Source organism: Rhagoletis zephyria, unplaced genomic scaffold (genome assembly GCF_001687245.7).
Source record: "Rhagoletis zephyria isolate East Lansing unplaced genomic scaffold, Rhagoletis_zephyria_1.1 Rzeph_scaffold_00889, whole genome shotgun sequence".
Classification (NCBI taxonomy): Eukaryota; Metazoa; Arthropoda; class Insecta; order Diptera; family Tephritidae; genus Rhagoletis; species Rhagoletis zephyria.
Genome location: NW_016157973.1, coordinates 111,728 through 129,952, shown reverse-complemented (window position 1 = coordinate 129,952; position 18,225 = coordinate 111,728). Strand labels below are relative to the sequence as shown.

The 18,225-nt window shown below is 36.1% G+C and overlaps 2 protein-coding genes across 2 annotated transcripts in view; one reads left to right on the top strand and one right to left on the bottom strand.

Moving 5' to 3' along the window:
* Cbp80 (Nuclear cap-binding protein subunit 1) overlaps positions 1-6,458 on the top strand; it is a 33,039-nt gene extending 26,581 nt beyond the window's left edge. The window contains exons 4-8 of the mRNA XM_017614751.1: positions 477-724; positions 881-1,124; positions 1,218-1,342; positions 5,349-5,537; positions 5,609-6,458. Coding sequence (XP_017470240.1) covers positions 477-724; positions 881-1,124; positions 1,218-1,342; positions 5,349-5,537; positions 5,609-5,722 — 920 coding nt within the window. The 3' untranslated portion in view covers positions 5,723-6,458. The remainder of the gene's footprint in view (positions 1-476; positions 725-880; positions 1,125-1,217; positions 1,343-5,348; positions 5,538-5,608) is intronic.
* Positions 6,459-9,551: 3,093 nt separating this feature from the next.
* Positions 9,552-11,988, bottom strand: rho-4 (rhomboid-4). Its single transcript, XM_017614753.1, has 5 exons — positions 11,956-11,988; positions 11,603-11,858; positions 11,422-11,527; positions 11,006-11,348; positions 9,552-10,930 (listed from the first exon to the last, which is right to left on the bottom strand). Exons 1-5 carry the CDS (start codon positions 11,986-11,988, stop codon positions 10,622-10,624), a joined length of 1,047 nt encoding a protein of 348 aa, XP_017470242.1. The 3' UTR covers positions 9,552-10,621.
* Positions 11,989-18,225: the final 6,237 nt, after the last annotated feature.

The following is an 18,225-nucleotide window of genomic DNA, read 5'->3' as shown; positions in this document are numbered from 1 at the left end:
GTCACTAATGACAATAGTTGGCACAAATTCGGAGCAGCGACACTTCAAAATACCTACGATTTATGCAACTCCAAATGTGCAATGCATAAAGCGCAACAACGGCATCAACAATTACCGCCGCCGACTGATGTGGACTGCATTTGCCACATTGCATTGCATTCCAGTGCATTGTCCCCCAGAAATGACAAAACATCATACGACTTAACATTTCTATTATAAGCGAAAGTGTGTACAACTTCGATGCGCTGCTTGCCATTTCATAACACAGTACAAACTAGGTACATACGAGTATGTATATATTATTTGTTGTATTTGTATTGTCGAGCCAGTTAATCATAAATTATATAGGCAATTTCGTTTCCTCATTTACCTTCGCTATACTAAAATTCAATTTGCAAAATTTGAATAATATTTCTGTAACTACTTAAGCGTTTTATAAATTTGCATTTTTATTTTCTTTTTGTACACAATTTCAGCGTCGTTGGCAGGCACCCAGGTGGCACATCAATTGGTGGTGGCAATTCGACAAAAGTGCACACCCGATGAGGTGATCAATATTCTAAAGGAGTTGCCGAATTCCGGCGAAAATGCGGATCAGGAAATGTCGGAGACATCATTCAATCCACTAAAAATCGATGTGTTCGTGCAGACATTATTGAATTTGGGCGCCAAATCGTTTTCGCATAGTTTCGCTGCAATATCGAAATTCCATTTGGTGTTTAAGGTGAGGCACTCGGCCATAGTTCGGCCATTTTTTGGCCGAAGTCGAACCAAACTTAGTATATTTCGAATGCAGTTTTTTTTTGTTTAGTTTCTACAGTCAGAAAGCCTAAAATATAAAAATATAATTTTAAATTCGATTTAAACTTACTTTTTCTAGGCCCTCGCCGAATCCGAGGAGGCGCAAATTTGCATACTTCACAACGTCTACGAATTATGGCAGAATCATCAACAAATGATGGTGGTCATTATAGATAAATTATTAAAATTACAAATTGTTGATTGTTCTGCTGTCGCTACGTGGATATTTTCCAAAGAGATGACCGGCGAGTTCACCAAAATGTACTTGTGGGAAATACTCCATTTGACCATAAAGAAAATGAATAAACATGTTATTAAATTGAGTAAGTAAATTGCATTAGTTTATATGTATGTATGTATGTATGTAGAAATATATTGTTAGAATTGAAACTAAAAAAACACATCTCATGATACAGGTAGCGAATTAACTGTTGCGAAGGAGAAGTTGGCTAAAGTGGACTCATCGTCCAGCGAATCGGAGGATGAAGCAACGCCCAAGCGTAAGAAGCCCATCAATAACGTAGATAAACCAACTGAAGAGGTGAGCATAGAAAAAAATTAGAAGCACATACGAATATTAGCAAATTATTTACTTGAGATCAACTGGTTTTTTTTTATTCAGTCGTTACATGTCTCCAAGCAGGTCNACATACGAATATTAGCAAATTATTTACTTGAGATCAACTGGTTTTTTTTTTTAATTCAGTCGTTACAAATCTCCAAGCAGGTTACTTTTGTTTTGTAAAAATAATGAATTTGTAAATGCATTTGGTCTAGCAGGCACAGTTTTTTTTCATTATGCGTTCGTATGTTTATACAGATATGTTTGTATATGTATATATGTATATGTTCATATGTATATATGTTTGTATATATGTACATATACATATATATGCAAGCCAATAAATCAAAGTGATGGCAAAAGTATTTTGATATTTATTCTTTTACTAATTAATTACTAATCTTGTAAATTTTGCCGCATTTTCACTTTTCATTGCCAAAAGTTTAACGCATTGCGGATTTGGTGTACATTACTTTAATATAAATTGACCTAATTTAGTTTTATTTTTATTTAGTTTTACGCTAGACGTATTACACTTTTATTTTCTTTAAATTAATAAGCAAAAACAAATTGTAATTAAATATGCAAAATCGTTGCTGCGTGGCGTGGCGAATCGCTGTATATGGATTGCGTCACTTTTTAAGCCGCCACTACATTTAAATGTAAACATTGTTTAGGCCGCCATGTCGGCTAGTCGGCCATTGAGATAGCAATGCAGAGCGAGCGCTCCATTCCTCATTCACCCACTTAATTATTCACCTCATGTTTTCGCGTTTTGTTTGGGTTAACGCTTCGTTTGGCACACAAAAGATTTCAGCTTCCTTTAAGCGGCCAGCCGAAAAGCGGAAAATTGAGAATACGGTTTCTGTTGGCGCAAGTTTTTTGACTTGTATTATTTGCTTGTTTTGTGATTTTCACTAAACTTTTGAATGTCTGTTGGAGGTTCTCTTATAAAGTGGCTGCGCTTTGAGTTGAGTATGCGCGAGCACATAATATAATTCAACGCGTTCGCTCAGCCGTCAAAGATAAGAAAATCCGACGAACGCCAAATTTATAAGGTGATTTTGATTGCCGTTTTAATTCTCGCATGGCTTCTGTTGAGTAAATTTTCGCACTGATTGGGTTTTGCCAAAGGTAACACGGCAATCACAGGTCTATAACATGTCGTTAGCTTTCAATTTTCATTGAGTGAAACCAATAAACTCTCTTTGCTGGCAAACTCTTTGTCAAATTCATATTGGTTAGTTTGAGGAAACAATATTGTACAAAAGAAAGAAATGGAAAAACACACACAACTTCCGGAGCTATCCTGGCTGTGTAGAAGTTGAGCCTGCTATACTAGCCGGTCACGAATTGGGATAACATTGTTGTTGTAACAGCATTCAAGCTTCCCAAAGAGGTTTTTCGGAGTGATGCTGGAGTGACAGTACTTGGCCAGATATAAATCTGGGTCGTCCGGGTTACGTAGACCCGACTCTCATGGGAACGATAACATTGTTGCGCGGTAGTCCAATTTTGTCGGCGGAGATGTTGCTGCTGTGAGTAGTGAGGGAGAGAGAACGTCACCTTGTTAGCTTTATTGTTCGCTGTTTGTACCTATGTGAATGTTGGTGGAGGTTCATTCGGACGGATTTTATGCCGAGTATAGTGCGTCTGGCCTTGTGCTTTCCATGGCGCTTAATAAGTTGTCAGTAGAAACCTAGCGCGAAATTACTGTGGTTCGAAGTATTTTATAGCCGAATCTGATGTCCGTATGGTCGTTGTGCTTCGACGGGTTAAACAATGACTTGTCAGCCGCCCATAGTTTTGTAGCTCCGCCTTGTGAGTTTGCAGAACTTATTAAGTTCGGGCTATTGTGAGAATAATGCGAAGCATTTCTACGGTTCGATGAGGCATAAGTAGCAAATGCGGTTCGCACAAACCCTTATACTTCGCCGAGTATAGCAAGGCGATGTTTGTCAGTTGGCCAATATTTAGGCTTTCTCATCCGGGCATCAGTTTTGNGCATTTCTACGGTTCGATGAGGCATAAGTAGCAAATGCGGTTCGCACAAATCCTTATACTTCGCCGAGTATAGCAAGGCGATGTTTGTCAGTTGGCCAATATTTAGGCTTTCTCATCCGGGCATCAGTTTTTGTTGTTATGGTAGCGACCATTTATTGCTTGTTGTTGTTGTTTTTGTTGTTGTTGTAGCGGCACTACTAAGCCCCGCCTATTTCGGTTCATCCTTCAATCATTGTCGTAAAGATCAACTAACGGTAGGCCCAGGAAATGCGCAGTTTCAATAGGGTCTAACCAAAGGGAGAGGGTTGTTGGCTGAGTGGGATTGTGCTGGCATGTGAAGAGGTGGTTGGTGTCGTGCCACATGGCGCCATTTGTCCACATGCCGGACACTCATTAGGGATGTTGCGGTCGAGTCTGGACTCGTAGCTGTTGAGGCGGCTACAGTATCCAGACCGCAACCGGGCCAGTTGAAGCTCCGTTTCTGCTACAGGTGGTGATTGGGCTCCGATCACTGCATTCATAGGCCGGGAGTCGTGGTAGGTGGTGACCGACTCCCTATGAATGCCGTCGGGCCCAGTGGTTGGTCGGTATGAGTTTGGAACGCGTCCTTATAAATGAATAGGTTCCCCCTGACGTGCCTGGGCAGAGGATACTCCTCTAGGAAGGGTTTATTGGGGTGTTCACATCTGTGGCTCCTTTACGGGAAGCATTTGTGCCTCGCTGTGTAGGTGGTGCTCTGGCGACATCAGAAGGCACCCTGTAACTGTCCGGAGTCCAGCGTCCACTGCGTCCAACTAGTCCCCGGTGACCAACCTGGCGCAGCATAGTTTAGAACCAGCCCCAATTACCATGTATGTTGCCAGCAACATTTCTTTTTCTTTGCCCCCCCGCAGGTTTTCGCCTTCCCGATGGCCANCGCAGCATAGTTTAGAACCAGCCCCAATTACCATGTATGTTGCCAGCAACGTTTCTTTTTCTTTGCCCCCCGCAGGTTTTCGCCTTCCCGATGGCCACCTTCACTTCGCCGCTGGTGAAAGTAAGTGGTGCATTGTTTTTCCGCAGTTTGTGCAGCTCCTTGATCACTCGACGTTTGGCGTTATCTACCGAAGGATTCAATTTGAGATGCCGGCTAAAATAGCTCGCGCAGCTCTTCGGATCCGACGAGGCGCGACCATCGAATAAAATTGCACTCTGCGCCTCGTCGGGTTGGGCAGAGATCTCTTGGTTGACCAGAGCTTACTCACGCCAGAGGCGAAGTGCTCTTTCCACTTTTTCCGTTTCTGCTGATTTACCAATTGCCGTCGTCATGCTCTTCGGCTGAATTGCCGTTCGTAAATGTCCGCAAAAACTACACCTTTTTCTACAGTATTCTAAAAATATTTTTCCGAAATACATTTGTGCTTTTCTGAGATACATTTGCGTTTTTCTGAAAATAATTTGAACTTTTCTGAAATACAATTGTGTTTTTCTGAATTTCATTTGGCTTTTTCTGAAATACATTTGGCCTCTTCTGAAATACATTTGAGCTTTTCTGAAATACATTTGAGGTTTTCTGAAATACATTTAAATTTTTCTGAAATTCATTTGGCCTTTTCTGAAATTCATTTGGCCTTTTCTGAAATTCATTTGGCCTTTTCTGAAATACATTTGTGTTTTTCTGAAATACTGTTGGAAAAGGTGTAGTAGTAGGGAAGAGATAGTACTTTCAGTATTTCATTGAAATTTCTCTAATGTTTCTGGCGTGATTATTACAACATGCGGCAGTCAATTTAACATACACAAGAACATCAATATATTTGTGAAACTAGGGATCAATAATAAAACTGCGTTTTTAGTAGAAGGTACAAACCACGGTACGAAAATAAATAGTACACAACAATTCCAATCGCTCATCGACAATCATATCATCTTCTTTTGCTTATCCCACTTTCAATTCTGAAATATGAACAGTGTTAACGTTGTTACGCTTATTACTCAACAGGTAGTCGAACGTATGGAAGAGAAATTGGAAGCAGCAAATGTGGATCAAAAACGTTTATTCTTGATTGTTTTCCAACGATTCATAATGATATTGTCCGAACATTTGGTGCGTTCTGACACAGATGGGCGTGACCCTGATACCGATTGGTATCGCTGGACCATAGGACGTCTGCAGCAAGTGTTCCTAATGGTAAACAAAATGAAATTTTTGACAAAATTCAGAAAAATAATACTTATTTTTCTTTTATCCGTTTGCAACAGCACCACGAACAAGTGCAAAAGTACAGCAGCACGTTGGAGACGTTGCTCTTCACCTCGGACTTGGACTCACACATACTGGAAGTGTTCCATCAGTTTGTAGCCTTAAGGGCGTAAGGCAGTCAAAACACTATTTATATGTAGCTAAAGATACATTTTTTTATTTGATCCATTTGTTGATTTATTCAATTGAAAATCAGAAAGCGCATAAATAATGCAAGCAATTAAGAAATTAAACAAATTTTCGGCGCTACAATTTGATAATGGATTTGTCTGAAATCCAACGAGATAACAGGGAAATAGTATGATTAAAAATAACCATAAAACTTTAAATTTTGAAGTTTAGACAAGGACTTCAGTAAAGCTGAGGCTTAAAAATAAAATTGTATTGATATTAAAAAAAACAAATTAACGATTAAACACTTTTCGTTATGTCGAAATCTAAACGTTTTCATTCCAAATTAATTATTCGTCTCGTTGGGTTTACTTAATTTATTAATTTAGTTAAGAATCCATCATCAAATTTAGAAAAGGGATAGCTTTTTTTTAAACAAGCATTAACTTTCTTTGTATTTACTTTCATATTTGTTAACGTTCATTTCATTTTCGCATTGCTAATGAATAGATTATCACATGATTTACTGATTTACGTACTTCGTCCACATTTAGTTAGAGCATGTATTTGAATTATGTTAATGTCGCTGAGCTAAGCATTGCATTTTTCATAAGTTCGCAAGAATTTAAATGCAAGAAACAATGTAATTGACTTGTTAAAATAACAACAAAAGAACGTTTAATTCTCTACGGAATTGTAACAAATAAATGTATACATATAAAAACCAGTAAAAAACATTTTTTAACTAATTATCGTGGCCAATGTTAAATAAGCAAAGTCATTCGGCCAATAAGTTAAGCACCTAACTATATTACCCAAGCTGTCTATAGAAACATTGGATAATGATTTCGATTCTTTGGCCATGAAAATGTGTACTATTTGGGGTTTCATATCGACTTAACAATCCTTCCCCTGCCTGTCACTAAAACACTTGGATCCCCTGATGCATTGAGTCGCACCAAGAGACGCCTTACATCAGCATAGATGACGCAAACTGCCTGGCACTACTCTCTGTCTAATCTTGTGACGTTAGGCCTATTCAAGCACTTCGATGCAGTCGAAAACGTTTGTTGGTCAAATACCTTATTTAGCTACAAAACCTCAAATCACTTAGGCATAAACAGGTCGTCGACAGTGCCATTCTGGAGAGTAACTATGAGCACTATGTAGATTTACATACTAACGACAGATAAATTAATATTTCATATCAATAATTGCATTAAAAATGATATTTCTTAACTACATTTTATTAAAAATTAAAAATATTTCACATAATTTTATTTATTTGCAACGCCCATCGTTTTGTGTGCGTTAACTTTGGCGTTGGCGTTGCCGTTGATATGCTCATATAATTGTGTGTATTCAAAGTCAGCTGTTAATCAACGCTGCCTTTTATCTACTACTAGTCGACACTCGCAATAGGGGTGTTAGTTTAAACGCTCGAGCTGGCTAGTTTAAACTAAGATTTTCCAATCAACCGCAGTTTACGTAATCTAAGTTTAAACTGGCACTGAAAAACTGGTCCTTAGTTCCATTATACACAGTTTAGAAATAAAAGATTCATTTCCGAAAAAATTTAGTATGCAGTTTTGTATGCCATTCCATTTTAGTATAATAAAGTCCAAATATTAGGTAGCTAAGGCCTACCGTTGATTTTAGGCTTTCTTTGTTGACGGTGCTCTGGATTTTTTTCCATATAAAAAATTTTCGAACATACATGGAAAAAAATGTGTACCACCGTCAGCAAAAAAAGAAATTGCTACTGCATATTTGCACTTCATTAAACTCAAATTGAATGCCCTACAAAACTGCATACCAAAATTTTTCCAAAAGATGCTGATTAAAAAATTTGAAACTTTGCATAATCTTCATAATTTTTGCACATAGCCTGAAATTTGGGTTTATATGCTGTTTGTTCAGTAATCAGCTATATTTTCATAAAAAATAATATAAATTAAGTAAACTAAAGAAGAATAGCCAAAGCTTGTTCAAAAGTCGCGTCCCAGTTTTTATTTGGTTCACTGTATGTATAAAAGTTCGACTTTGCCGGAACATAGACTTTTTTGCTTGTTAAAATAAATTTTGTACTTTAAAATTAAATTGCTTGAGGTAGTAGGGATATATATGTGTTATGATATCGAGTATAAAAAAAAAATTATATAAGCACTGAACGAATCTTCCCAGTTCTCTGAAAGTTATTGTTTCCCCTTAATCGGTCCGTAAGAGGAGCATAAGCAATTTAAGTAAGGGGGGACGAAGACCCATGTTCCTAAGCCACACTCTCCAGTTGAGTGTTAAACGATGACTTATCTTGGGGACCTGCGGACTTCCAGAAAATTGGGGGGTCTAGTTGCTGGTCTAGTGGCTAATGGCTACCAGTATCCTAATTTGTATTCAGCCTCATGGCCTAAAATTTCCCCTCGACTAGTGTGTTAAAAGAGAAAAACTTGGCAGCACTGCATAGTTTTCGACGATTTTCGTCGTTTACTTATTTCAGCACGCAGTCGGCAATGCCAACGATGTCGAGTCGCACAATTTAACCTAATTTGTGACTTAAGGCCTCGCCTTTGCCGCAAACAAAACGGCTCAATTTGATTGGTCAAAAACCAGCTGGTTTGAATTCGTTCCATACATTTTTATTGTTGAGAGTTGGGCGAATTTTATCAGTTGCGGCAATGCGTGCGTGGCCAATGTGGCGTCTTCTATTCAAAATCACAGATTTAACTTGGACGTCAGTCAAAAGCAAAATTGTGACGCAGAAAACAATTTCTATCTGGCGAGGCCTTTACGCAATGAGTCTGATTATTAATAGTGATTAGTCTTAGTATACAGAAAAGCGCAGACAACATCCGAATTTACTTTTTTGACATGAACATTTCGAAGTAATTGGCAACTTTGCTCTAATGTGTATATCAATTTATGAAAACAAATCAAATCTGCATAAGTGGGAAATAAAAAATTCTGCTAATAGACTCAGTAGCCGACAGTCAGTAACCAGTAGCCTACGTACTGCGAATTTTAGTACATCGTCGATGTTTTTGCAAAACCGCCAGTTGCAAAACCGCCTAAATCGCCGATGTGGCAAGATGCGGTAACCCTGAACTCCAGACATCGAGATTTATGCATAAAAATTGTTAAATCGTTATTAAAATAACAGATTTGTAAAATAATAGCTAGAGAAAATACCGCCTATCAAGGCAATGCCTTCAAAGAACAAACCGTTTTTTTCGCTCTCATGTAAAATTTTAGTGCCGTAAGATACACGGTTTTGCAATTGAGCGATGGGCGGTTTTGCAATTGAGCGGTGAGGCGGTTTTGCAAAAACATCGACGATATGGTTGCTCATTGGCCTATCAGTCGCCATACACAATATTTATTGCTGAGTTAATGATAGAGAATATGTATTTATCAGCCGTTTACCTATTTTAAAGGCAACACTTCACAACTCACCCACACCAATGCACGCTTTTAACATTCCTTATCATCTGTCGCGACTCGGTTGCAACAACTGGTTTTCTACCCGCTTTCGAGGGTATTTTCAATATAAATTTAATAATTTGTTTCACAGTTAGTTTATTTATTAGTTTATTTCATACAAAGTTTATTACAAAAGCATTATAGTTTCTGTTTATAGATTAACATGAGTATAAAATACTAAAAATACTTCACAGCGAAGTTAAAACATAAACAAAAAATATATGTACTGTGATTTATTGAAAGAAAACAAATTACTTCACTTCAAAAAAAAAATACTTCTGATATGTTTTAAAAACTTAAATAGCTAACTTTAGATATCGTTTAAATGATTTTAAAACTATGGACATTCTTTGCTTTGCAGTTTTTTCAATAACGAATATAAAAATACCTCAATTCGTAAATACTTTTGTTTTAAATGGAACGTACTTAAAAATAGGCGTCAATTCTGAAATGCGTTTTTATCAACTAATACATAAATTAATATCTGCTTTAGATTTAGCTCTAAAACGATTAAAAAGAAATACACTGAAAAATAACTTACTTTTTTTCTAATATAATTTAAATAATTCACGCTTCTTTAAACGCGCTATCAAAATAGCGTTTGTATGTCAAATTTGGCTTCATTTAAATTGCTTACATTTACTATCTACTAAAAGAAAAGGGCTCCCAATAAGGATAATATGTTTTTAAACTGTCATGATAAATATATTAAAATATTAGGTGTGGTCCACAAGCTATTCATAGTCTAGTTACACATACAGCTGCGTTCCACCAATAAATTTACCAGTAAAGAGAGAGAAAAACACTGCTGTCAAAATGACAGAAACTAATACAAGCTTTAATGGAAAAATTTTTGTGTGAAGAAGTGTTTGTCGAATTTTTATGTAAGGAGCGTAATTTGCGTTTCTTTGCTTTACTCTCGCAGCTTTTCTTCGAGTAGCAAGTGCAACAATCCTATTATTAGTTAGCAATTGTGATTGGAGAGTTTTATGTATAAATGATACCGACACGTTTCAAACAGGTTTTAACTATTATGATAAGCGAGCAACTTTGGAGACGAAAAACGCTGCCGTCCATATCGAAGCACCCTTCTTGTACTATGTATAATATTTTTAAGGTATCAAATAAGTTCGGTTGCAATAAATTATACACGTTTCTATGTCGAAATTTGTGTATACACAAACCTCTATAGGCACTTTGGTGCTCAACACATTGAAAACTTACAGCTAGAAAAATAGAGTAGTATAACTGATTATTGTTCAGTTGTTCATGTGCGTCTAAGTATAGTATGTTCGATACAGCAACAGACTAATCGGCTATTCTAATTAAATACCATGATAGTAAACATGCTATAAAATTTCGCTTATTCACTAAAAGATGGTTAGTTGTAATAAATATACGCAATAGATGCATATAAAATTGAATTAATTGAATTCCTGGCGGGGAAAATAGGCCGGCATGAGTACATGTATCAACACACCAGTCATCATTAGCGAAAAGTAAAGTATAACAGCGATCCACCAGAGTATTTTTTCCCATCGGCGGACCTCCAAATTTCTTAGCACACCTATACCAACTAGCAGGCCTGCCACGGCACCGGACAAATGTGCTATGTAACCGATTTGATCGTGCTGATCTGTCAAATGACGATAAACTGAAGTACCCAAATCCGTAAAGCAAAATATGAGAAATACAAATAACTGCACAATGGCGTATTCCATTTCCTTGTAGTTCTGTGTTTGGCAAGTAATAAAGCAATATAAAAAAATAATACAATTCTCGTCGTAGCTCAATTTATGATATCTTACCAAAATGATGGTGGCAATGTGCGCCGTAATCAAAGCATAAACACCACCAGAAGCACCAGCTAAGAAAATCCTTGGACTTGTTAAAGAGGTGCCCATCGAACCAGCCAGTACGCCAGCCAAATAAATTAAGGCCACACGCCACCAGTGATGGACGAGCTCCAAAGCGACACCCAAGAATATTTGTATAACCAGATTCATGAAGAGATGCATTAAACCGACATGCACGAACATGTAAGTGACAAAACGCCAAGCCTCGTAACGTTTGTAGGGATTGTAGATGAATATTGTCGCGGCAGGACCATTAGTATTCTCACCAATGTTGGCAGTGTTGTTGGGATCATCTCTGATTGAAAAAATAGGAATATAAAGATTAATTTGCACTCAAGTCTACTCTTGTCAGCTGCAATTAAACTCACTGAAAATGTATAACATCTACCAAGAAGAACAAAATTTCGATTATAGAGAACATAACCATAGTTAGTGGGGGTGGGCAAACGGACATTTGCTTTTCGTAGACACCATCTGTATGATAGAAGTGAAAAAAACACAATAAGAAATTCCGAATAATTTAATATTTGTAGCTCATCCTTAGCCTACCCAATTGATCGCCTTCGATTGCTTTTGGCGGCGGCACAACCAACCGACAATACTTGGTCAATATATTTCTTATCATCCATTTATGCGTTTGAGACATCCGATAGAATTCTTCAAAATCCAAACGACCATCATTGTCATCATCTGATTTTTGTAAAATTTGCGCAGCAATATAATCAGGAATATCACTGCAGAGACCAGCATTGATAAGACCTTTGAGTTCGTGTATGCCAATGTAGCCATCGCCATCGGCGTCATGCTGGAAATGAATGGAGAAAAATGTTTAATGAATAATAGTGTATCATGAAGCAATAAATATACATACATCTTATGTAAAAGTATGGATGCAAACTTACACTATCCAAAAATCTACCACCATTTAGGAGCATTCAGGCCAAACTTATATTTGACGAAGAATGGACCAAAGAGAACGGCTTAGGAGTAAACACAAGCAAAATAAACACCCGGTTGGAATGTAAAACAAAGCGCGCAATAATATGCCCTACAGGTTTATTGATTGCTCTCGTATGACTCCTCCAACTTAAATGCCAGCAAGCGCGTAGCCACTTTTGCTTGTATCTAAGGCGCTTCTACTGTCTGAAAGGTGGGATATGCCAACTTGTCCATATCCACACACTGGACAAATATCAGCAATTTCAGGATTCCGCCTAACACTGTAGGAGTTAAGCCAACTGCAATAACCAAGTTGAGTTATGCCAAAGTAACTCTTGTTTTTTTTTTTATGCGGCGAAACCGGGTCTAAACGGCCTCCACAGACAAGGTTATGCCTCGCAGTGGTAACTGCGATAGCCTCACGGAAACTATTGTTCTTGCCGTCCAACTATAGCTCTCGGCTCAACGGGCTTCGTAGATGCTAGTGTCCGAATGACTAAATTGTTCCTAACATGCTGTGACAGTGTAGCTCTATAAGACTGACGTTATCTTACCATGGTATGCAGGTTTTACTCTTAGCAGATTGACTGGGGGAGACCCGGTCTAGGACCGTCACATCAGCACATACCCTAGACTACATAAAGCAATTGGACATCTGCGAACAGGAGTAATCACAAGACAACATCCTACGTTTACGCGAGAAAGTCGGGTGCCTTTAATTAGCTTGATTTTGTCATATGCAACTTTTCAGCAGACTGTCGCAGATCTATAAACAGGATGGGAAAGCATAGTTATATACCATTGCCCTCCGTTTGAGCTGACACATCGAACGTTTTACCACTTGACAAGCCGATCTAAACAAATCTATTTAAACAGCTCGAAAATAGCAACAATCGGCCTCATTGCGAGAGTCGTGTCGAATGCAAGTCGTTTTTCTACAGTCGAATCGTATCGAAAATTGCACGTCATTAAAACGGAAAAACTTGGCGGCACTGTATAGTTTTTTACGATTTTCGTCGTTTACTTATTTCAGCACGACAGTAGGCAATGCCAATGTTGTCGAGTCGTACAATTTAGCCTAATTTACGACTTACGCAATGAGGCTGAATATTGTTAAAAATGCAAGGAATTCAGTAGCTGTCATAGTCAAGTTAATTGCTTATCAATCGCAACAATTCTAAACTTGTCATTGGTAAGGTGAAAGGAAAAAAGGATATATATTCTCAAGCCAGAGAAAAAAACTGTGCTACTTAGATGACTTTTACAGGTCAATCACTTTCGTCAGACCTAAGGTCAAGACTCTCGAATAACTACATCTCGCTCCACCTAGAAGACACCAGCCTCGTGAAGTCTACCTAGCAGGTATCAACAAAGTAGACCGTGAAGTTGTCGCTGTTGTCTTGACTCCTGCGCAACCTATCGGCAAAATTTTTTATTCCTTTTCATGTAATTAATATACGTTTTTAATACGAACCAAATCGGATTACAAATACAGGGTTTTCAAATATCTCGACTCCTGCGCCACCTATCGGATTAATTCATCTTTCGTATTGCATTGTCATCTAGTTCTGAGCCAACTGTGAAGTTTAAAGTCTCTAGGTCATCCGGAAGTTGGTTAAAAATTTATTGCAAGATTTGCCCCTGACAAACATACATACTTACATACATTCATACAAAGTAAGTTAAATATACGCTTGTAAAAACAAGTAATTTTTAAGCAAAAAACAAAACCGACTTCAAACTAATTTTAGAGTATCGTTAATTTCTTCATGATCCAATGGTCGGATCTAAACCAAATTAGTCTGGGATCACGTCTGAGGTACCACCCTCCTTTTAAAAAATCAGTTAATATTGTCAAAAGTTATGCGGTAACATATGTCCATAAATAAAAAAAAATGTTCCGACGAATTGATAACCTCTCTTTTTTTTTGAAGTATGCTAAAGGAATTTTCCCACAGCTAATACATCTGTATGTGGAAAAGTATGTATGTATGCATGTATATATGCATGAACCAATATAGAACTTTAATATTTCGATTACAAACTATAATCTGATACAAACAAAGCACATACGGTGGCGAAAATAAAAATAGTTACGAGTCATTTTAACAAGTTTTGGCTATTTTTCTTTTCTTCATTTAATGTATGTATATTATTTTATTGAAAGTATACCTCGTAACTATGTAATTCCAGATTTAAAACAACAAATTCAAGAAACTTCAACAAAATTGCATCAAATTATCTAACTTTTTAATCAGAATTTTTTGAAAAAAATTTGTATGCAGTTAGTATAATAAAGTACAAGTTTGAAGTGGATAGAAAATACCGTTGATTTTTTGCATTTTTTTTTTTTTTTGTTGACGGTGTGACGCATTTACAGTATCGGTCATATCTATAGCACGCCATTTCAAAGTGATATTGTGTGCCACTTATGTTTATTTATTTATTTTTAAGAATTTTCAATTAAAATACAGTTCTTTCTCTAACAAACCCCATATAAACCCAAGTATAACAATTTGTAGAAAACTTCAGAAAAGTGCAACGAATTTTCACCTAAGTTGCAAACTTTTTTCTCGGAAGTGTTAGAATTTTTTTGAGTATACAGTTTTTTAGCCACTGCAATTTTAGTCTGATAATGTGCAAGTTTCAAGTGAATTGAAAGCTACCGTTGATTTTTTAGAATTTTCTTCGCCAAAGGTGTTGCGGTTTTCATCCATATACGAATAAATACAGTTTATTCATTATATGGACGCCAAGGCGACAAAAAAAATTCTAAAAAATTAACGGTAATTCGTAGCCACTTGAAAGTTGCACATTATCAGACTAAAATTGCAGTGGCTAAAAAACTGTGTACTCAAAAAAATTCTAACAATTCCGAGAAAAAAGTTTGAAACTTAGGTGAAAATTTTTTGCACTTTTTTGAAGTTTTCTACAAATTGTTAAACTTGGGTTTATATGGGGTTTGTTAGAGAAAGAACTGTATTTTAATTGAAAATTCTTAAAAATAAATAACTGAACATAAGTGGCACACAATATCACTTTGAAATGGCGTGGTATAGATATGACCGATACTGTATGTATGTTCCATAATATTTTTATATGCACTAAATGCAAACACTTTCAACAATTTCGAATCTTTCTAATTTTTGTACAAAGCATAAAAATTAAATAAACAAAAATAATAGCAAAACTTGTTAAAATGTCGCGTCGCTATTTATAATTTTCACCACTGTACAGCATCATTACTTGTATCGCCAAATAACTGGTAGTTGCATTTTCGAATTAAAAGTCGGCCAATTGCCCATTTTTAGTTAGAAAAAATTACAATTTAGTGTGATGCAGTGATCAAGTCAAGAAATTCAATTTCAAAACCTGATAAAGCTAAGCAGAAGTTACGCGTCATCGGGACGTAAACGAAAAATCACAATACACCTTATATGCAGGTATGTAGCACATATTGCTTGTATATACATACATTAGACTGCATCATTCCCCACAAAAAAAAATGGTAATGCGTTTCCATTGGAATTATCAAATCTATTAAATTTTAAGACTTGCACCAAAATATTTCGGAAAAATATTAAGATTTACGTGTGCTGGACCGATTTTAATATTCCTCTAAAAACGGAGTTTTTTATGAATAAAAATAGTTTCTTAAAGATTTTTTTTTTAAATCCCCTCAGATGACAAAACAGTGTAACGAGTTAATATAGGGTGATAGCAGGAGTACAAAAACAAAAATGTACATGTACATATTTTGTTTTTGCTTTGGCGGCGTAAACTGCAAACAAAATTTTTGAATTTGACACACAAAATCAGCTGATCTAGTAACACCACTTTATATAAATTCGCCAGGAGTTTAAGCTTCAAAAATCTGTATATAAATAATTAAAACAAATTTTCAACGGAATCATAGTAATGAGATTTTTGTACTGTTGTTTAACTTTTTTCAAAGATTGGCTAACTGGACCAAAACTATTCCGATTTAGACTTATGAGATATCATTGGAAAGGTATTTTCTCACGATTGAAAGTATGAAAGAGAAAGGGTGGACGAACGAGGGTGATTCCAAGTTGAATTAAGATGTGTCGGTATTTGAAAAAAATAAATAAAAATGGGACGTGAATAAGTTTTTTTTGCGTAGAAATAAAAAGTGTGGGAAAATACCTTTCAACTGATACCTCACAAGTCTGAATCGGAATAGTTGTGGCCCAGTTATTCAAGTTTTTAACCGACTTCAAAAAAAGGAGGAGGTGATCAATTCGTCGGAATATTTTTTACTTTTATTTTTTTATGTATGTTGCCGCATAACTTTGGACCACATGAACCAATTTCAATAATTCCGATTTTTCGTCGGAAAGGTGGTATCTCAAAGGTAGTCCCTTACTAATTTCTAAAAATAATTCCTAATTTTTTATATGAGAATTGAAGTCGGTTGTGTTTTTTGCTTAAAAATTACTTGTTCTTAAATCAATCTTTGAAAAAAGCTAAAAAAAATTATCAAAAATCTTCTTATTATGATTGCAAAAATTGTTATGGAGATTTTTTTAACTTAAACTGTTTTGTAATCTGAGGGGATTTTTTTCAAAAAGTTCTTTAAGAAACTATTTTTATTCACAAAAAACTCAATTTTTGGAGGTATTTTCAAATCGGTCCAGCTCACGTAAATCTTAATATTTTTCCGAAATATTTTGGTGGACGGACGTCTTCAAACATAATAACTTTTGTAATCCCGGCGGAAAGGCCGCAACTTTTTTCGTGATGCAGTCTAATATATGTACATACAAATGTACATATGTACGCAAGGAGGACTACCACTTTTTGTACGATAATGTAAACATTTTGTTGCTAACTGAACTACCAAATAAAGCATAATCACACACTCCCGTAAATATTTCAACAGCTGATTCAGCAAATAGCGCACAATCGCAATTCACTGCTGGTTTTTTCACAGAAGGAATGTAATATGTTATAAAAATAAATCCAGTGATAGCTAACGAACAACAACTATTAGTCATTTTGTTTATTCCCTCGAGGAAAATATGGAAAGTTTAATTTGGAAGTAATGTAGAAAAATTCCTCTTCGTTGCTTATGAAAACAAAGCAAACTTTTTGATTCAATATTGTTTTTATTTTAGCTTCTTAAGGAAAGCTTGGGGAAGTTTGCTGAAGAACTTTTTGAAAAAAAGTTTCACCATGCATTGCATAGACAGCGATTAGAAAAGTTTCCCACTAATGACATCATATTTTAAATACGAAATTACCTGCCCAACAAAATGGAATGTTTCCATGTTTCTTGGGAAACTTTATAGCATGCATGAAGGAATGTTTCCCTTTCCTAGGGGGTCACACAAGCCTCTATGTACAAAGAAATTGCGTCAAACGATTAAGTACATAATTGTGAAAGGTGCATTTACTAATAAAAAGCTAAAGAAGCGGATTTGGGCATTGTCCATTTGAAATACCTGAGTATGGAAACTAGAGCAATGATTAGCTTTAAAATCTCCTTCCGCAGCCTCGACTTTACATACATATATTAATCAGAAGGAGCTTGCGTGTAAAGACTCACGTTCATACTTCACTGAGGTAAACCAGCAATCTTTTTTCATGGAGAAGTCACCTGTCAGTCCATCAGCTATGAAGTTTTCTGCTATATAGCTGCTACCTACCATCTTTATAAGCTGAATGGCCATGTATTAATATGCACCAAATTTTCTGGATTTCATTTAATCATGTTAGGGCCGTTAAAGCGTCTATTTTAAAGCATAGTTAAATCATTGGTTAAAATTAACTAGAAAAATTTTACAAGAAATTTTCTGTAGTTAAGTTTAACTAACGATTTAACTATACTTTAAAACAGATAAGTTAACGGTCCTAAGTAACTATTATATAAATACCTACGATATTCGAGAACATCGACCAAATTAAAACAAACAATTTGGGAAAGTAGGTGCTGCGACTTTTTCGAATAGTCCTGAAACAATCTCACAAATCCACCCTAAAACTATATACCAAATAATTCTTTTTATTTTCTTTCAATAACACTGTAGGTAAATTTAAACTTTTGAAATATCACAGGTACTATATTTTGGCCTCTAGATTACGATGTCGTTTTCAGAAAATCCGTACCACGTCCAAATTTTGAGATATTTAGGAGAGTAGTTTTAGAGCTCTGACGGTGAAATTTTCACGTGTGTCAAGTTAGCACTACACTTTTCGAATTTGGAAAAGTT